This window comes from Pyxicephalus adspersus, chromosome 1 (assembly GCF_032062135.1).
Source record: "Pyxicephalus adspersus chromosome 1, UCB_Pads_2.0, whole genome shotgun sequence".
In the NCBI taxonomy this organism is placed as follows: Eukaryota; Metazoa; Chordata; class Amphibia; order Anura; family Pyxicephalidae; genus Pyxicephalus; species Pyxicephalus adspersus.
The window spans coordinates 149,180,045-149,200,839 of record NC_092858.1 but is presented as its reverse complement, the minus strand read 5'-3'; the positions used below and the strand labels follow the sequence as shown (position 1 = coordinate 149,200,839).

Sequence of the window (20,795 nt, the reverse complement as noted above, 5' to 3'; positions counted from 1 at the left end):
GCTCTACTTATATTTTGGCAGCTATATCATAAACTATATTGCACAGTACGCCTACAGCTTGTGTGCCTTGTGTCACTCACCCCATTCATCTCTATGACATCCACATGCCAGTTCTTGCTCTGCACTGCTTGGGGATCCAGCTGCAAAGAAAAGCAGATAACATTGTCAAGACTGACATTAAACGGCACACCAGCTCAGTGTAATTATCACTGGCAGAATCCCATCCTGGAACACAATTCACAAACATTCTAAGAGAAGTGATCATATGCAGAACAGCTGTGGAGTGCAGGTGAGATGCAATCAGCAGTTTCTAATGGCTTGGAGCAGAACATCTTCTTATCCTTTCACACTATCCTGTGACTGCAGAAACCTCAGGCAGCAGGTGATACAGCATTTCTAATATTAGCTGTACATTCACACACAGGAAGGAAAGACAATAATGGCTCATAAACCAAAAGCCTTTAATAAAAAAGTAAACCAAACAGGCCTGTACTACCCGCAGATCTATTTTTACACCTGTCACAAAGACAGCAAGCCTTTCCCAAGGACAGAAAAGCAAATCTATTTCTATCCAATTAGGCATGGGATAAACAAGACAGAATCTGAAAGTTCAAGTTTTCCATTTCAATAGGGTCTACCACACATTCACGCTTCTATTTATAACCCCTGGGAAAGACACTCAGCCATTTCCTGTTTGACTTTATTTTGCCCAAGGGCTAAGAAAAAGAAAAAAGCAAAAACACTGCATATACAGCGCAGCTTTCAGTGCTTGAAAATCATCTGCATATGCATATCCATCAATATGTTTTGGGGTTCTAACAGAAAAGATGTTTATAGAGAACGGGATACGCAGCAGCAGAAGCCATGCTAGTACATGATATATAGTCTCTAAGTGTAAAGTTTTAATTCATGCCACTACAGGTAAAGATTCTGTTAAAAGGTCAATTTAATGGAAACCCCAGTAAGCAAAAGAAGCAGTTACAGCTGCTATACAGACAAGTAAAAAAAATAATTGTCTAGGTTGAGTTTTTCATCATATGCAACCAGGTTATTCTCTCTTCCTATAGATTATCAACCTTCTAAAACTGAGAAAACCACATTTTGGAAAATGCAGCACTCTCCCTGATTTCAGACACCAACTTTAGTACCTGCAATATGACAATGGCAAAGCTGAAACACCAAGGAAAAAAAACATGAACTCATTTTGTTTAGTTTAGTTGCTTGTTTATCAGCTTTGCGTGAATTAATTTGACAGATAAAGATGGGGGAATATACTTTAAAGTACATAAAAAGTATTAGGTACACAAAACCAATGCTACCACTAAAAGGTATTATGATGCTGAAATAAGTTTTCACTTAAAACATGGTTTGTTCTTTCAGATTTTTTGTATTTGTTATTTGTGATTCTGTAGAAAAGATTCGCTCACTCCTTTAGACTAGTAGTAAGTCAAATAGGAGTTACCAGTACTTGGAGCCACTGACCCCAATAACAGCCTTTCCCCACTATACTGGCATTTACTTGCTATGTGTGCCCATGGGAGAATGTCACCAGAACAAGAAAAGAAAAAAAAAAGTATTCTATTAAGAAAGAAAAGGTTCTTGCTGGAGTTTAAAAAAAAAGTTAATGCAAAGAACAACATCACAGTTTCTACTTATATTTTTATTGGAACATTTCCAGAAATGGAAATCCATGCTGCTCAGTTGTGAAGTGGACAATTGTCAAGAGACATATAAAGAAGAGTTGATTTGCTTTTACAAAGAAGACATGTGGTAGCCTGTATAGGCTATAGAATTCTTAAAGGGCACGGGGTTACGCTGGATGCTTCAGTGACCAGATGTTTTACACCCTCTAAACATTTGTTTCCATTCAGACAACAGAGAAATAAAACAATTATGTATTTTTTGTGAGCCAATAGCATGCAAGATTCCACCTGTTCTGAACTGGATAGTCTGGTTTTGACTCTTCGTACCTTGTACCAAGACTTGAACATACACCTAACACAGAATTGGCAGGTGTCTAATGTATGGAGCTTGCCCTGGAACCTATTTGCCCCTGGATGACCAAGCACTCTCTAGTGGTACACCATGGTCAATCTGGCAGCGATGTAATGATAGCTATACTGCATTCATCATATACCATGGTTGTAATGTTTGCTACAATATCTCCCTAATAAAGTTAGGCATTGCAGAAACGCTAATATAGGGGAAATATAAATACATATAAGACTAAAAAGTGAAGAAAAGAAAAGAGCAGAGAACAACAAATGACTGTAAGCGTAGAAGACTTCAGTAGGTACCCTTGCTGACAGATCTCTGATAGAGAATGTCATTAGCCAGGGTGGATTATTTAGGCCAGTAAACTACGTCTCCAGAGATGACTGCTGTGCACACAGAAATGCATTTCTTCACAAACATTAGGAGAAAATCAAAAGATAAACAGTTAAAATTAGAATATTATTCAAATTGATGCAGAAACCACTAAAAGTAATTACCCTATTTTTCTTGCAACTGAGGAGCCTTATAAACAAACTAGCAGTCCTCCGGTGCTTAACAATTTTTTGAGATCTTAATACTTAAGAGGTTTATTTTTCAAGGAATTAGGTTTTCTAAAGATTGGTGGTAAATTCTAATTGGTTATTATGCTTTGTTTTAGGTTTGTCTGTGCTTTGCTCACTACAACACACAGGGATGGCAGCAGAGCAGGAAGAGGGAACAATTCACTTTTAGGAAATAGTTTCTTGAGGTCAAAACAAGTTGCAAAGTCACAATACCATGGCCAACATATTATGGAATATGACAGTAAAGACAATGAGAAGATGTTGGGTAATGGGTAGAGATCAGACTAATGACATTTATAAAGCATTTAATAATATTCTCCTGCTGGCATCTAATTTTCATGTGCAACAAAGTAAAAGGAAAATGTACATGATACATCATAGCGTCTGAAAAGTGATAACAAAGGCTCCATTGCTACATCAAATCTAAACCATTTGCTTTAAGTTTTCAAAGAGTTTCCTTTAGTATCAAACAACATTCGGAGATCCTGCCTGATGTAATTATGTGGAGGAACAGAGCGGAATCGAATTATCCTCTCACATTTCATCTGTAGTCTCCAGGGTACGCCCTGTGAGAACAAATAGCCAAGAGTCCCCCATCCAGAACAACATCAAAGGGATGTGTACAAGATATTGCACTGAAAATGTTCTGCATGCACAACTAACAAGCTCAAGTAAGTGCAATTCAGCTGAACGGGGTCATGAGTCAGCAGCCAGGGATCTTTAATGCAGCACCAGCAGACTTTCCTTCACCTCCCTCCAAGACCTGAGGATCACACAATGGAGACATTCAAGTTCAAAAGACAGGAGGAAGAATGGCTAAAATAAATGACCAGATGATGACATCCATTTATCTATGTACAGGCAATTTACAGCTCTAATTGAGCAGGGCATATACAAGCTACATACTGTGCTACACCTGGAATACACATAACCATTCCAGTGTTTCAGATGGAACTACCTGAATTGTCAAAGCTGATGTTTACAGTGAAGGAACCTGTCAAGAAAGAAATATGGGGGCTGCTGTGGATGACCTTGAAGGCTGTTATCCTTATCCCTGCTTTCAACAATCTCTGAGTCACTGACCTTAACTAAAATGTGTATCAAAGATGGCTGTCTGCTTTTCTACATCAATGACTCACAATAATATTAAAGCAAGGATAAGGTTAAACTGTATATAATCTAAGGAAATAAGCCACTGAATTTCAGTTTTTGCTAAACACTGTGAAAATTACCCTTCAGGGTTCCTTGATGAAGAATTATTTGTGCTTTAGTTCCCAGATATGCCTGAGAATGCCAGAACCATTATAAGGGACATTCCGACTGCCAAAGTTAGACTTTTAATGTATTAGTAGAAACTAAGCAAAGTATTGTGGCTGAATTGCAGTGCTGGAGTCTGCTGGTGACCACCTATTATAAATATCCAGTATTTACATAGCACCAACATAATATGCAGAGCTTTAAACAGTCCATAGTCTTATCACTAGCTGTCCCTCAAAGCGACTAACAATTGAAAATCTCTTCCATAGTCAAGGTCAATTTAGGGGGGAAGCCAATTAACCAGGAGGAAACCCATGCAAAGATGGGAGAGAACCTCAAAACTTGATGCAGATAGTGCCCTAGACAGGATTCGAAGCTGGGACCTAGTCTGCAAAGCCCGAACCTTAGTGCTACTGAACCACCTCTAAAGTGAAACATCAAGCATCTTTTAGGACCATCAAGGTATTTTAAAGAGCAGCTACTGGAAACACCACCTTTTTGTGAGGCGGAGGTGACTTAGATCAAAAGACTGTTGGGCTGAAATCCTACAAGAGACCAACAAGAAGTCTTAGAATTGGTCATGTGACAGACCACCTAAAAGAGAATGTATTTTCCTCATTACAGGAGCAAGATGTTTAGTGGCTTCTCAAAGTTTTCCATTGATAATGAATATTAAAACAGCTGTTTTTAGCATACCTATACAAATGACTGTGACGAGGTTACGGCACAGTCATACATCTGGCTGGAATGGAAAAGGTGACATCAGAAAAAAAGTCAGTATTTCATCTAGTACTAGAATCTAGGAACAGTATGACCGGTTACTGTCTCCTTCTAACTTGTTTTTTCTTTACTGTAGCAGATTTTAATAGCCCTAAAATTCCATCTAGCAGCATGGTGCTTCATGGAAACTGTTACACCCGGTACATACAGCAGATCTGAGCAGGAAACTGATGCCCTTTGCATGTTTCTAATTATCCAGGCAATTGACAGTACAACAGAGGAAATATGGCTAAATGAGCTGGATGGGATGGCCATATGCAATTGTTAATCATACAAACTCCACTCAATATTACAATTGGATGTTTAACCATCGACGGAAATTTAGAATAACATGGCTAAGGCCGGATGCAAATGCTTTGATAACAGAGTGCATGAACTGTAATAATTTAATGCAAACATAAAAGACAAGTATGCTGCTGCCTTTTCAGATGCTTGTGGGTGTTAGACTACATTCTCACTGCAGTGAGGAAAAGCACATTTTTAAATTTTATTTATTAAAATGTCCTTTCAACAAATCGATACCTACTCATTTTGCACACCTGGATTGGTTGTAAAGCAATCAGAAGTGTTGTTAAATCTTGATTGAAAGTATATAACTATGTGCAGTGCTTTCACTTAGTACTATTATATATTGCTATTGCAGAGAAGGAACAAAAATGTTTCCTACACAGCTGGTGAACATGAATATTATGAATGGTAACTAGTATACATATATACTGGATGCTATGTACATGGTGGATGTGTTCCTATTGGCTACTGTACTATTTCACAGGAACAAGCAGGCATGGCAATCATGGAAATCATCCGATATGAACCCTGGTTGCTGTTCATAATTCTCAAGAACGTTCACCGAATAGTAAATATAGCAAACGGTAAGTTCCTTTACATACTGGCTTTTTGTCCTCGCCGACAATACAAACACATAATAGTACAAAGTAAAAGCACAGTACATATTCATTTAGGAATATTGGGCAGCACGGTGGCTCAGTGGTTAGCACTGCAGCGCTGGGTCCCAGATACTAATCTTGGCCAGGACACCATCTGCATGGAGTTTGCAGGTTATCCATGTGTCTATGTGGGCTTTTTCTGGGTACTCCAGTTTCCTAATACATTCCAAAAACATGCAGTTAGGTTAATTGGCTTCCCCCCCAAATTGGCCTTAGACTGCGGTAATGACATATGACTATGATAGGGATATTAGATTGTGAGCTCCTTTGAGGGACAGCTAGTGACATGATTATGGACTGTGTAATAATAATAATATTATTTTACACATGTGTCCTATGTTTTGGGACCCCATTGGTAACATCAGTAAAGATGTCTGTTAAGCCCATTGAAGAGCAATGCAGTAATTGGTGAGCCTTCAGCAGAGGTTCTGCACAGGATGCATGACATTCCTAAGTCACCACTCCTCCATCACTCTCAAGGGATACATTTATATGTAACATATGTAATGCTAATTGCACATATTTAGAGTTGTGTACATACCTAACATTTCCATACATATTGTGTGGTTAACTTTTACATCTTTTATTTAAAAAGTATGTATATCCAGGCAGTATACATTCTGACATACTTGTAATTGTTTATCAGAAAGGTGTTTTTATATTAGTGTTGCTCTATATTGTTACAGCAAAATATTTGTTATAGTTACTGTAGATTGTATTATGCCCAGGCTTAGCACATTGACAGCTGTTACCTTATGACTAAATAAAGGTAATTTTATGCACATACGCAAACTTGCTATTATAAAACAACATTCAAATAGCACCAACATATTACGCAGAGCTGTACAATAAATAGGGGTTGTAAATGACAGATACAGACAGTGACACAGGAGAAGGAGAGGAGCTTACAACACTTTTTTCCCCTCGAATATTAGAAATGAAAGACTGCAGGGTGTCTGGTTGTCTGTGTCTATGGGTTGTGTAGTTGGAGTAATACCTTAAAACACTAAATTGTTTCATATATATGTTGTTGCTGCACCTAGCCAGACTTTTACAGTTTTACCAGAAAATGATGTAGTCCACAAGGGAGTTTAGAATTTGAACAACCAACCACATCTACCCAACAAGTAGATATATTGTTTTGAAGCAATGTTCAAACTATACACAAATGCTTCTGAACACAACTTACCAACTTTCTAGTAGTTCACAGCATAATACTCTGGCAAAGCTTAACAGTATGGGCAGAAAGCGGACATTATTACAGGTTTACCATTTTATAACACCTACTAGCCAATATACCAAGCCTTGATGATGAGATTACTGAATAGATTTCTGAACACACGAAGAAAGGGTTAACAGATGCTGCAGAAAGCTGGAGATCACTATGTAAATTACACCAATTAAAGCACATACTCCAGGCAATTGTGACATGCCTGGTGACAGCCCCCCAGGTCATTCCTCTTCTCAAATAACCAGCAGATGGTTAAAAAGAAACAGAGCCTGGTACTGAAAAAAGAGAAAACACATTGGTGTCCCTTTCTGTTGTGTGATTCATACCAAATACCAGCAACACTTCCAGACAGCCACTAATAGCTCACAATGATTCACTGTAGTCTGCCCGTCCTTGACACCCTGATGTCCACAGTAGTGTCACTTTCACTGTGTATACACAAGATATGAATACCTTCTGAGTCAAGTGAGGGAGAGAAATTCCCATTGTTAATATGTAAAAAAAATTCTGAAAACAATTACGGTTTTTTAAAAAAAATAAATTCAGTGTCACAACTCATAACATTCCAGTTTTAGTTATTGTTTACAAATGCAAATGATTAAAAACAAATCATAAATATGTTGACTGAAAAAAAGAGTTCTTTCCATTGACACTCAAAAGTTTATAAAACACTATAGAAACAGCGAGTATTTCACAACAAGCATATAAAAACCTTGAAAAGTTTGTAATATTCGTTCTGAAAGCTAATTTATATTATAGAAAGGTCACATGACAGCTGGTAGATTCCATGGTGTTCTTCCCTACTAGGCAGTGGGTGGGCGCTAATGAGGCTCCTGCATAACCTCTCTGCTATGTATAGGAGCGGAGAACCAGTATGGGTGCAGTATAGCATTGGGTAGGATCAGTGTTGGGGTTACAGGAAAGATGAGCGTCAGAAAGAATTTTGTTAGGTTTAGAATTATTGTAGGGGTTACAAGGAGGATTTGTGTTAGGTTTAGGGGTAGAATCAGTTTGGGGTTTCAGGTAGTCCTGGTGTAAGAGTTTACAGGAAAGAGTGGAGTGTTAGGAGAAATGGTGTTAGGTTTAGTGGTAAGATTAGTGTTGGCTTTACATGGAGGATCAGTACAATAATTGTACAATATCTGATTTGTGAATGGCAGGCTTAACTATTGGTAAGTAGGTAATGACATTTCCTATGGCATCTACTAATCATCTTGCTCAGAAATGCAGGAAAAAATAGTAATAGAGAGAGCCTATTCCATACAGAAGTGGAAAAACATCTGTTACAATGTTAGAGCTTCTGCGCCAAAATCTGTGTTCCTTATATTGATTAGTTTTTTACCACATTAAAAGACAAGCATTTTGAGCAAAAAAAAAAAAAAAAAAAAACCTGTAAGAAGATACAATGGAAAAGAAAAGAATTTACATTAAAAGCGTTTCAAACGCCTTACTTTTGTTTCAATAGTCATCTCAGACACTACTAGAGGCAAGGTAAGGCATCTTACAGCTAAAAGTCAGCCATCCCGTCCTAGCTCAAAGGCAGACAATGCAACCAATCAAGGAAAATGTTCTGTTAGCTTGGAGTATTCATTGTCATATTCCTATAGAAAGATCAGTGACATACTAATGTCCATATAAATAGATTGTACTGTACATTTGGTAGAATTAATACAACCAATCCAATGATGGCTTTTACATTTCCAACCTAAAGTGGACGTCCCTGCTTTTCATTACCTTGCATAAATGGCACCAGAGCAGCACAAAGAAAGCTCCAATTACTTTTAACTTTTTAACTTACAAACTTTGTTCTAGACCTCCTCAGCTATGACATATGCCACAAAGTGCAGATTTTTTGGTTTCTCCACATGTGTCTGAATGTCTTATAAATTCCATAAAGAGTGTTTCTTTTCCTAACTGTATTATTGATAAACATTTTGGATAGAATAGAGATTGTTGGAGTTTTGTTACAGAACTATGTTGTATTACTTAAACATAGTTATGCATAGTTCAGAATGTGAGCCTCCCTACAGCACAGCATGATGTAACATTGCCTCTTTCAGCTGCCCTCCACATAAAAGGGATAATCCACGTGTATTGGGGGCTAGGCTTTACGTGCCTGACATTTGTGGCACGGGTCCAACATATAAAGGATTTCACAGAATGGGGTGGCACACATGTCTGACCACACCACAGATTCTCAGAACAGCTGCCCGTCACACCAGCTGGCGTCTGCCCCTATTAACGATGAACTAAGCTATGTTCAGACACAATGGCCAGTTCTCCTGACCGGGTAACCTAACAATTAAGGATTACTCCAGGGCAGTTCATCAATAGAGGAGCACTGTGCTGCTCACATCTGGCTGCTGGATGAATGCAATGTGATACTGTTTAGATTCTGCTTTGCTGAATGGCAGAACACACTCCTGATACCAAAGTCACTACAGTCAGAGAATAAACCCATACACTTGTTGTTCTCAGAAACTGAATGGTCACCATGCAACATTAGTACTTATACTTCTCAAAATACACACTGTAGGGGCTTAACACTTTATACTTTACAGCAGCTGTAAGGTCTACTATGCTATCAGGATTCATTATATAATTTATTTTAACAATCATGATATTCAATTAAACCTTCAAGGGAAAAGCTGTATGATAAAATTAAGGATTATACAATCCAAAAGGTTACATTAAATAAGACGTTCCTTTTAGAGCTCCGGATGGTAACGATTTTCCCAATGCTATCCAGATGCAAAGAAGTCAAACAAAATGTGAACAAATCTGTCAATTGACATAGCACATTGATTATGGGCAAGCACTGAACTAATGTGAGGCAAGCAATGATATTCCCAGCTTACCCTACAATACTTAATATGCAAAAAAATTCATTGTAATTAAACAGGTAAAAAAGTTACGGTGTTACCTATTAATATATTTTTATTATCCATAGTGCTTTATATACCTAATGAAAGCTACCGTAAATAACTGAAGTTATCCCTTGAATGATTACTGAAGGGCCATGTTGTTTGTTTTTTTGTGCCCCAGTTTTTATAAATCGGCCCTAATGTATGCAAATAGGTTGGCACAGATTCCTGGCATACATCTGGGAATCAGCGCATTCCACACAGACAACAAACTGTTTCTAGGAATAAAATAAATGGAAAAGTAGCACCGGATTTTTAGTATTCTTTATATGGTCCACACAATTGTTTGTATGCTGAGCGCTGCAGCTTTGAATCTGCGGTGAAATAAAAGCTTCATTGCATTAAGCAGAGCTAGCTGTATTGCGTGTTCTCACTGCACCATCTGTCTGTGGCTCACCTTGTCAAGCACAAGAAGGCATTATTTCATTTACTCAACTAGCTTGAAGAACTGGATATAAAAGAAGTCAAGTGTTTGGCTCTGTATTCCCTGAGAGACAAACCACACGTATATGAAAAGCCAGATTATTCAGCGGTAGAATTGGAAAGATATTGGTTGCCATAGTTTGTATTGGAAAACAGAATTAAAGCCCGGATCATCTTTCACGATTCAGAGCCCAGCCCGATGGAAAGTAATTTCACTGCTTCTAAATGAAATCTCTGGGTTTCATCATGCCATGTCTGCTGGGTTTATCCTCTTATGACTATCAATAAGTAAGAATGTTGGACAATACAAATCAATGTGTGCAGTGATACAAAATGTTACTGTGTAAATGAACACATATCAGATCTGACTGGCATGGATCTGGAAAGAAATCCAGGAAGTGTGAAGGTTTTATCTATGTTTCTATTTGTCTATGCAGATGCAGCAAACCTGGTACAGCATGGCACTGTCTCAGTGGGGAGATCACTGACCTACACTGAATGGTCAGGTGATGAAATTATTATACAAGGGTCTGGCTCTGTATAATTCATCACATCTATTTGTATTTGGTTAGGTATAGAAAACAACAGCGATGATAAGTAAAAGTCTGCAACCTACAGCAACCAGTCCCAACTTTATATAGCACCATTGGCTTGGAATGGATTTGCTCATCATTTATCTGCCTTATACATAAGGATTAAAAGATAGGGAGAGACACTATCTACAAAGTTGATATAACCAGTCCGTTACCTTTTGTCTGAGGAGCTTGTTGCGTACACGACCCCAGAGCCGGGCTCCTGTGTTGGAGGGTCGTTTAGCCTCTGCATCCTGTAACCTTTCCAGACAGCAGTGCTCAAGGTGTTCACAAACAGAGTTCAGGTTGCAGTCTGTCTGCATTATTACCTCCGTCATGGTTCTGTGCAGGTACTGAGCTCTCCTGTGCCTTTGTTCTTCAATGCAATGATTCACAGAAAGTGTGCTACTTCTTCAGACACCTGCACACAGCCACCAGTCTTCTGACTCCCACCCACCAAGTTATTGCTCTCTGTGTAGTTGTCACTCCTCATTCCCTATGCACAGTCCACGAATCCTTTCTTGCACAAGAATAAATCGGTGATAAGGTATTCCAGTAAGATGGAGTGAAATCACAGCTTCCCAGGAACAAATAGAGTGTAGATAACCCAGACCAGGCAGAGGGATCTGTGTAACTGAGTGCAGAGACTTACTGCCTGACATAAGGGGATTCAGAAGGCAGCCTCTCTGTTCTCCATACTCCTCCCTCCTACCCAGACTCTCCCCCTCTAACTCTTAACTGTTTGGATACCACTTAAAGGAAAGAAAACTTTGCTAACTAAACAACATGCAGGTAAAACTCTAATAGTACTGAATCAGATCTAAACAATTGCTAATAAATGATTAACGTGTGTTTACAAAAACATTGCTGTTGTCTTCATTAGAGCTTGCGCTGCAATGGAGTATACAATCTAACTATAGACTGGTGAATCAAGGTGGCCATTGTGACAGGTCACTAGTAATTACTAAGCAAGGTACAATTCAATGAGTAATTCAGAGAATGTGTTAGAATGAACTAAATAGAAACATGCAAATTTGTGTTTACAAAAGTTGCTGTAAGGAAGGAGGATTCATCAAGGCTTAGTACACACCAGAACATTGCTGGACCAACCAATTTGATGGAAATTGCAATTGATAAGTCAAAGGTCAGAAGTCTCAAAACATGGCACACATGTGCAGAATTCTACCCTTTGAGTGTTTTTCTCCAATAGAAAGTGATTTGAATTCCAATTAGATGTTCCCACACACAATACAGCTTGTGTACTTTAAATTGGTATTTACCGACACACACGCACAATTTATCCACAGCCAATTACAACTCAGTAAATTGGTCACTTATGAATGATCAACTACCTAACTTTCTTCAAATGCACTACAGATTCGATCCTTTTATTGCATTGTAAAAGTAAATTGCAGTAGAAAAGATTGTACCAGCCCTGGGACACATTTAATAGACCATAAATGTAACAGAAGAAAAGATTTGTTGTCCATGTGAATATGTGGCCAGGCTGTGGGCATTCCAATATTTACAGACAGAAGCTCGGTGGTTAGCACTCTGGCCTTTGCAGCACTAGGTCCTAGGTTCCGATCTCTACTATGGCACTATCTGCATGGAGTTTGTAGGTTCTCCCCGTGTTTGCGTGGGTTTCCCCCCACATTCCAAAAACTTGCAGATAATTTAATTGGCTATCCCCCTAAAATTGACCTTAGTCTGTGTTAAAGACATATGACTATGGTAGAGACATCGTGAGCCTCTTTGAGGCAGAGTTAGTGACATGACTATGGACTTTGTACAGTGCTGCATAATATGATGGTGCTGTGTAATAATAATAATAATTACAATGTAAATAATAAGGTTTGTATTTTCACTTCATAATTCTCTGTATCTGACATTCTCATGTGAATTTAATGGCAAGTTGTCTCTGTTCAGTAATCATTGCTAACAAATAATACCACTTACACTTTAGTGTAATGCAGCACAACAAATACTTGGCTGAGAAGTCAATGTGCAAAAGTGTTTCCGCCCTTGGTGTCAGGGGGTGCTTGTAAAGTGTTCCTGTCATTAGTTCTGTTTTGACATTCACAAGTACATGGCCTCCGAGTCACACACTACAAATGATTTTGGCAGCAGCAGGTTACGTTACTAGCACAGTTTTGACCAGTGGGAAAAAGTGAATGTGAGACGTTCTTATGTATTGTGGAATATAAAATAGGATGTGCAAGGTTAGTAATTTCCTGGAGCCAGACGTTTACATGAGCATTTAATTCTGCGTAGCAATTGCAAGTCAGCTACAACACAACTTACAATCTGATATTTTTCAAGCCGTTACATTATGAAATACAAATAAAAAGAAATACTAGCTTGTGACTCAACTATCAATACACTGGGAAGCTGCGGACTATCCTCTGGCTAGTTTCCTGACTACAAATAAAATGTAACATCTCATACATGTGGAAGCGTCCTGATAAACTCCGCCACTTACTAATTACCCCCACCCCTTCCCCTACAAAAGCACAAAGGCAAAAATCTACACAATAATTGGAAGTACAAACTATCATTCCTGTCTATAACAAAAAGTTCAAATGACAATTCTTACACATACCAGTCTGTGTCTCACTTTTAAACTTTTTTTTTATTTGAACTGCCTTCAAAGGGCTGTGTGCCACTTTCCAAACACAAAACTAACCACTTTAGGGATGTGTATAGCCTGGCCTTTAATACTCTCTTCACTCATTGATCCAAAAATGTGTCCTCCTCAATATTTGAGAGGACAAACACTGCCCCTTAAGGTGCGTACACACTTCCAATTTTTATCGTTCCAATCGAACGACGAACGATCGATTGGGCAAAAAATCGTTTACAGCTAAAAGTCAGCCATCCCGTCCTAGCTCAAAGGCAGACAATGCAACCAATCAAGGAAAATGTTCTGTTAGCTTGGAGTATTCATTGTCATATTCCTATAGAAAGATCAGTGACATACTAATGTCCATATAAATAGATTGTACTGTACATTTGGTAGAATTAATACAACCAATCCAATGATGGCTTTTACATTTCCAACCTAAAGTGGACGTCCCTGCTTTTCATTACCTTGCATAAATGGCACCAGAGCAGCACAAAGAAAGCTCCAATTACTTTTAACTTTTTAACTTACAAACTTTGTTCTAGACCTCCTCAGCTATGACATATGCCACAAAGTGCAGATTTTTTGGTTTCTCCACATGTGTCTGAATGTCTTATAAATTCCATAAAGAGTGTTTCTTTTCCTAACTGTATTATTGATAAACATTTTGGATAAAATAGAGATTGTTGGAGTTTTGTTACAGAACTATGTTGTATTACTTAAACATAGTTATGCATAGTTCAGAATGTGAGCCTCCCTACAGCACAGCATGATGTAACATTGCCTCTTTCAGCTGCCCTCCACATAAAAGGGATAATCCACGTGTATTGGGGGCTAGGCTTTACGTGCCTGACATTTGTGGCACGGGTCCAACATATAAAGGATTTCACAGAATGGGGTGGCACACATGTCTGACCACACCACAGATTCTCAGAACAGCTGCCCGTCACACCAGCTGGCGTCTGCCCCTATTAACGATGAACTAAGCTATGTTCAGACACAATGGCCAGTTCTCCTGACCGGGTAACCTAACAATTAAGGATTACTCCAGGGCAGTTCATCAATAGAGGAGCACTGTGCTGCTCACATCTGGCTGCTGGATGAATGCAATGTGATACTGTTTAGATTCTGCTTTGCTGAATGGCAGAACACACTCCTGATACCAAAGTCACTACAGTCAGAGAATAAACCCATACACTTGTTGTTCTCAGAAACTGAATGGTCACCATGCAACATTAGTACTTATACTTCTCAAAATACACACTGTAGGGGCTTAACACTTTATACTTTACAGCAGCTGTAAGGTCTACTATGCTATCAGGATTCATTATATAATTTATTTTAACAATCATGATATTCAATTAAACCTTCAAGGGAAAAGCTGTATGATAAAATTAAGGATTATACAATCCAAAAGGTTACATTAAATAAGACGTTCCTTTTAGAGCTCCGGATGGTAACGATTTTCCCAATGCTATCCAGATGCAAAGAAGTCAAACAAAATGTGAACAAATCTGTCAATTGACATAGCACATTGATTATGGGCAAGCACTGAACTAATGTGAGGCAAGCAATGATATTCCCAGCTTACCCTACAATACTTAATATGCAAAAAAATTCATTGTAATTAAACAGGTAAAAAAGTTACGGTGTTACCTATTAATATATTTTTATTATCCATAGTGCTTTATATACCTAATGAAAGCTACCGTAAATAACTGAAGTTATCCCTTGAATGATTACTGAAGGGCCATGTTGTTTGTTTTTTTGTGCCCCAGTTTTTATAAATCGGCCCTAATGTATGCAAATAGGTTGGCACAGATTCCTGGCATACATCTGGGAATCAGCGCATTCCACACAGACAACAAACTGTTTCTAGGAATAAAATAAATGGAAAAGTAGCACCGGATTTTTAGTATTCTTTATATGGTCCACACAATTGTTTGTATGCTGAGCGCTGCAGCTTTGAATCTGCGGTGAAATAAAAGCTTCATTGCATTAAGCAGAGCTAGCTGTATTGCGTGTTCTCACTGCACCATCTGTCTGTGGCTCACCTTGTCAAGCACAAGAAGGCATTATTTCATTTACTCAACTAGCTTGAAGAACTGGATATAAAAGAAGTCAAGTGTTTGGCTCTGTATTCCCTGAGAGACAAACCACACGTATATGAAAAGCCAGATTATTCAGCGGTAGAATTGGAAAGATATTGGTTGCCATAGTTTGTATTGGAAAACAGAATTAAAGCCCGGATCATCTTTCACGATTCAGAGCCCAGCCCGATGGAAAGTAATTTCACTGCTTCTAAATGAAATCTCTGGGTTTCATCATGCCATGTCTGCTGGGTTTATCCTCTTATGACTATCAATAAGTAAGAATGTTGGACAATACAAATCAATGTGTGCAGTGATACAAAATGTTACTGTGTAAATGACCACATATCAGATCTGACTGGCATGGATCTGGAAAGAAATCCAGGAAGTGTGAAGGTTTTATCTATGTTTCTATTTGTCTATGCAGATGCAGCAAACCTGGTACAGCATGGCACTGTCTCAGTGGGGAGATCACTGACCTACACTGAATGGTCAGGTGATGAAATTATTATACAAGGGTCTGGCTCTGTATAATTCATCACATCTATTTGTATTTGGTTAGGTATAGAAAACAACAGCGATGATAAGTAAAAGTCTGCAACCTACAGCAACCAGTCCCAACTTTATATAGCACCATTGGCTTGGAATGGATTTGCTCATCATTTATCTGCCTTATACATAAGGATTAAAAGATAGGGAGAGACACTATCTACAAAGTTGATATAACCAGTCCGTTACCTTTTGTCTGAGGAGCTTGTTGCGTACACGACCCCAGAGCCGGGCTCCTGTGTTGGAGGGTCGTTTAGCCTCTGCATCCTGTAACCTTTCCAGACAGCAGTGCTCAAGGTGTTCACAAACAGAGTTCAGGTTGCAGTCTGTCTGCATTATTACCTCCGTCATGGTTCTGTGCAGGTACTGAGCTCTCCTGTGCCTTTGTTCTTCAATGCAATGATTCACAGAAAGTGTGCTACTTCTTCAGACACCTGCACACAGCCACCAGTCTTCTGGCTCCCACCCACCAAGTTATTGCTCTCTGTGTAGTTGTCACTCCTCATTCCCTATGCACAGTCCACGAATCCTTTCTTGCACAAGAATAAATCGGTGATAAGGTATTCCAGTAAGATGGAGTGAAATCACAGCTTCCCAGGAACAAATAGAGTGTAGATAACCCAGACCAGGCAGAGGGATCTGTGTAACTGAGTGCAGAGACTTACTGCCTGACATAAGGGGATTCAGAAGGCAGCCTCTCTGTTCTCCATACTCCTCCCTCCTACCCAGACTCTCCCCCTCTAACTCTTAACTGTTTGGATACCACTTAAAGGAAAGAAAACTTTGCTAACTAAACAACATGCAGGTAAAACTCTAATAGTACTGAATCAGATCTAAACAATTGCTAATAAATGATTAACGTGTGTTTACAAAAACATTGCTGTTGTCTTCATTAGAGCTTGCGCTGCAATGGAGTGTACAATCTAACTATAGACTGGTGAATCAAGGTGGCCATTGTGACAGGTCACTAGTAATTACTAAGCAAGGTACAATTCAATGAGTAATTCAGAGAATGTGTTAGAATGAACTAAATAGAAACATGCAAATTTTTGTTTACAAAAGTTGCTGTAAGGAAGGAGGATTCATCAAGGCTTAGTACACACCAGAACATTGCTGGACCAACCAATTTGATGGAAATTGCAATTGATAAGTCAAAGGTCAGAAGTCTCAAAACATGGCACACATGTGCAGAATTCTACCCTTTGAGTGTTTTTCTCCAATAGAAAGTGATTTGAATTCCAATTAGATGTTCCCACACACAATACAGCTTGTGTACTTTAAATTGGTATTTACCGACACACACGCACAATTTATCCACAGCCAATTACAACTCAGTAAATTGGTCACTTATGAATGATCAACTACCTAACTTTCTTCAAATGCACTACAGATTCGATCCTTTTATTGCATTGTAAAAGTAAATTGCAGTAGAAAAGATTGTACCAGCCCTGGGACACATTTAATAGACCATAAATGTAACAGAAGAAAAGATTTGTTGTCCATGTGAATATGTGGCCAGGCTGTGGGCATTCCAATATTTACAGACAGAAGCTCGGTGGTTAGCACTCTGGCCTTTGCAGCACTAGGTCCTAGGTTCCGATCTCTACTATGGCACTATCTGCATGGAGTTTGTAGGTTCTCCCCGTGTTTGCGTGGGTTTCCCCCCACATTCCAAAAACCTGCAGCTAATTTAATTGGCTATCCCCCTAAAATTGACCTTAGTCTGTGTTAAAGACATATGACTATGGTAGAGACATCGTGAGCCTCTTTGAGGCAGAGTTAGTGACATGACTATGGACTTTGTACAGTGCTGCATAATATGATGGTGCTGTGTAATAATAATAATAATTACAATGTAAATAATAAGGTTTGTATTTTCACTTCATAATTCTCTGTATCTGACATTCTCATGTGAATTTAATGGCAAGTTGTCTCTGTTCAGTAATCATTGCTAACAAATAATACCACTTACACTTTAGTGTAATGCAGCACAACAAATACTTGGCTGAGAAGTCAATGTGCAAAAGTGTTTCCGCCCTTGGTGTCAGGGGGTGCTTGTAAAGTGTTCCTGTCATTAGTTCTGTTTTGACATTCACAAGTACATGGCCTCCGAGTCACACACTACAAATGATTTTGGCAGCAGCAGGTTACGTTACTAGCACAGTTTTGACCTGTGGGAAAAAGTGAATGTGAGACGTTCTTATGTATTGTGGAATATAAAATAGGATGTGCAAGGTTAGTAATTTCCTGGAGCCAGACGTTTACATCAGCATTTAATTCTGCGTAGCAATTGCAAGTCAGCTACAACACAACTTACAATCTGATATTTTTCAAGCCGTTACATTATGAAATACAAATAAAAAGAAATACTAGCTTGTGACTCAACTATCAATACACTGGGAAGCTGCGGACTATCCTCTGGCTAGTTTCCTGACTACAAATAAAATGTAACATCTCATACATGTGGAAGCGTCCTGATAAACTCCGCCTCTTACTAATTACCCCCACCCCTTCCCCTACAAAAGCACAAAGGCAAAAATCTACACAATAATTGGAAGTACAAACTATCATTCCTGTCTATAACAAAAAGTTCAAATGACAATTCTTACACATACCAGTCTGTGTCTCACTTTTAAACTTTTTTTTTATTTGAACTGCCTTCAAAGGGCTGTGTGCCACTTTCCAAACACAAAACTAACCACTTTAGGGATGTGTATAGCCTGGCCTTTAATACTCTCTTCACTCATTGATCCAAAAATGTGTCCTCCTCAATATTTGAGAGGACAAACACTGCCCCTTAGTTACTTCCTTACTTATCCTATCTATATTGTACAGATAAGATTTTTGCTCTGTAATAGTATATATGTCTTACAATTGTAGGCACTATGTACAACATTCTTTTATGTAACTACTAATATTTGCTTGCATTATTTTATAATTGGTCATAAAAACTGTACATACATTGTGCTCTTCTTTTCAACACCTAACAGCTAACAGAGTGCACCTATGCTGAGGCCATGGGCATTCAATTATTCACTCACTCCTATCAAGCAGTAAAAGAACATTAAGACAAGCTCTCCCTGACTTCTGTAGATGCAGGCTTTTTGAAGTAATTCATCTTTGAACATACCTACAAACTTAATGAAAGCTGTGGCAGTTTGTGCAAACAAGTGGGTGCTTGGCATTACATGTAACCTAACTGGGTCAGAGATAAAAGATTTTTGCATGTGTCCAGTGTCAGCTCAGCAGGTTTTTCTCCCTCGTTACTTTTTATGTAAAAATCACACAAAAACGACCCAAAAATGTTTGACATTTAAATATTGTATTTTTCTAAGAACAAACATTAACAGCAGCAAATTTGTTTTTAAGTTGTCAAGTGTTAGGGCCCCCTTACACCAGTGATGGGGAAGCCCATTCAATGGGATGTCCAATGCACTACAATGGATAGATAGTTGAACCTGCAGCATTTTATGTATTGCAGGGCACAGTGATACTGGATAGTCTGTATCCTGCATTGTAGTATATGCGATGACAGTGCAATGTGAAAGCATGCTGGGGTGCCACCAAAATAAAAGTGTATTACCATGCACTGTGATAACACATATATCACACTGCAGCGCATTGGTGTGAACGGGTTGCGGGTCTATTCTGTTATTTATACAGTGGTGTTAGCTTTCTGGCTATGACGGGAGGCGTTCTGGTTCAAAAAAGTATTATAATAAAAGTTTTGTTGTAGATTTAGTGGTAATAATATGCAACTTTAGGCACAAAATCCTCAAAGATATTAATTTACGCGCAGTCAATAAATCTGCCAGTACATTCTACAGCAAATATTATTCAGTATATTTCTTCTATAGCAGAAAGGCTGCAATAAGCAGACACGATCCACAAGTGGAAAGAATAACAGAAATTGATATTGCTTTTTGGGTGTTTCAGATTACACCAACATATGCAGAGCTCTAATGAACTTTGGATCCTATCTCAGCAAAAGATAGTAATGAAGTGACGCTGATGGCTGCCATCACGTTATATGACCCAGGGGTCGGTGTGGGTGCAGAGAATCTCATTCTTCTCCAAACTCCATTTTACCTGCCTTTCCTCCTATTCTAATTGTTGCTTTGGTTGCAGGAGATAACAGGATCTGACCCCTCCACCTAAGGGGAAACTCTCCCACCCCTCAACACACACAAGCGTTGGCCCAATGAAAAGGTACATATGTGCTGGCCAGTAGTTACTGGCAAGGAAAATTATTTTGTACGATTACAGAAAGTAAAGTTCTGGGAAGATGGACACCGTTTTTATCCACTGGATTATGTTTAAATCCCAGGACAATTCTTCTGGATCCAGGACAAAATGGAATGGAGGAAGGTATATCAAAGATCACAACAAAGACTCCAGGAGTTGGGTTTTATTCAATTTGTAGCAGCTTATAATCACCTTTTGTTGGTTTACATAATATGGGTGGTAGTTTGCTAGCATAGAAGATATAACTTCAGTACCAATATTGTGAATTTTGAAGATATATTCCTCTACATGGCTTATATCTAGATATGAATATAACAAAGTGTTTATTGCTGCTTGTTCTGAATATGTAAATAATATGAAAAGTTTGTTGCACTTACAGAAAACATTTGATATTTAGTAGAACCAGGAATGAATGGACTAAAATTGAACCCCTTCCTTCGCCCCGTCCATATGTTCATTTATAAACTATACAGCTCTGAAAATACCTGTTTTCTGCATTAAGATCCAGAAGTCTGCACAAGCAATCAAAGTGTATATTTCACCATGATTACCTCTCGATTGAAAGACATGCAACAGTACATTCCCATTAAAATTCT

General features: G+C 38.6%; 1 protein-coding gene across 1 annotated transcript in view; it reads right to left on the bottom strand.

Moving 5' to 3' along the window:
• ABR (ABR activator of RhoGEF and GTPase) overlaps positions 1-20,795 on the bottom strand; it is a 243,946-nt gene that overhangs the window by 7,579 nt on the left and 215,572 nt on the right. The window contains exon 17 of the mRNA XM_072417685.1: positions 81-140. Coding sequence (XP_072273786.1) covers positions 81-140 — 60 coding nt within the window. The remainder of the gene's footprint in view (positions 1-80; positions 141-20,795) is intronic.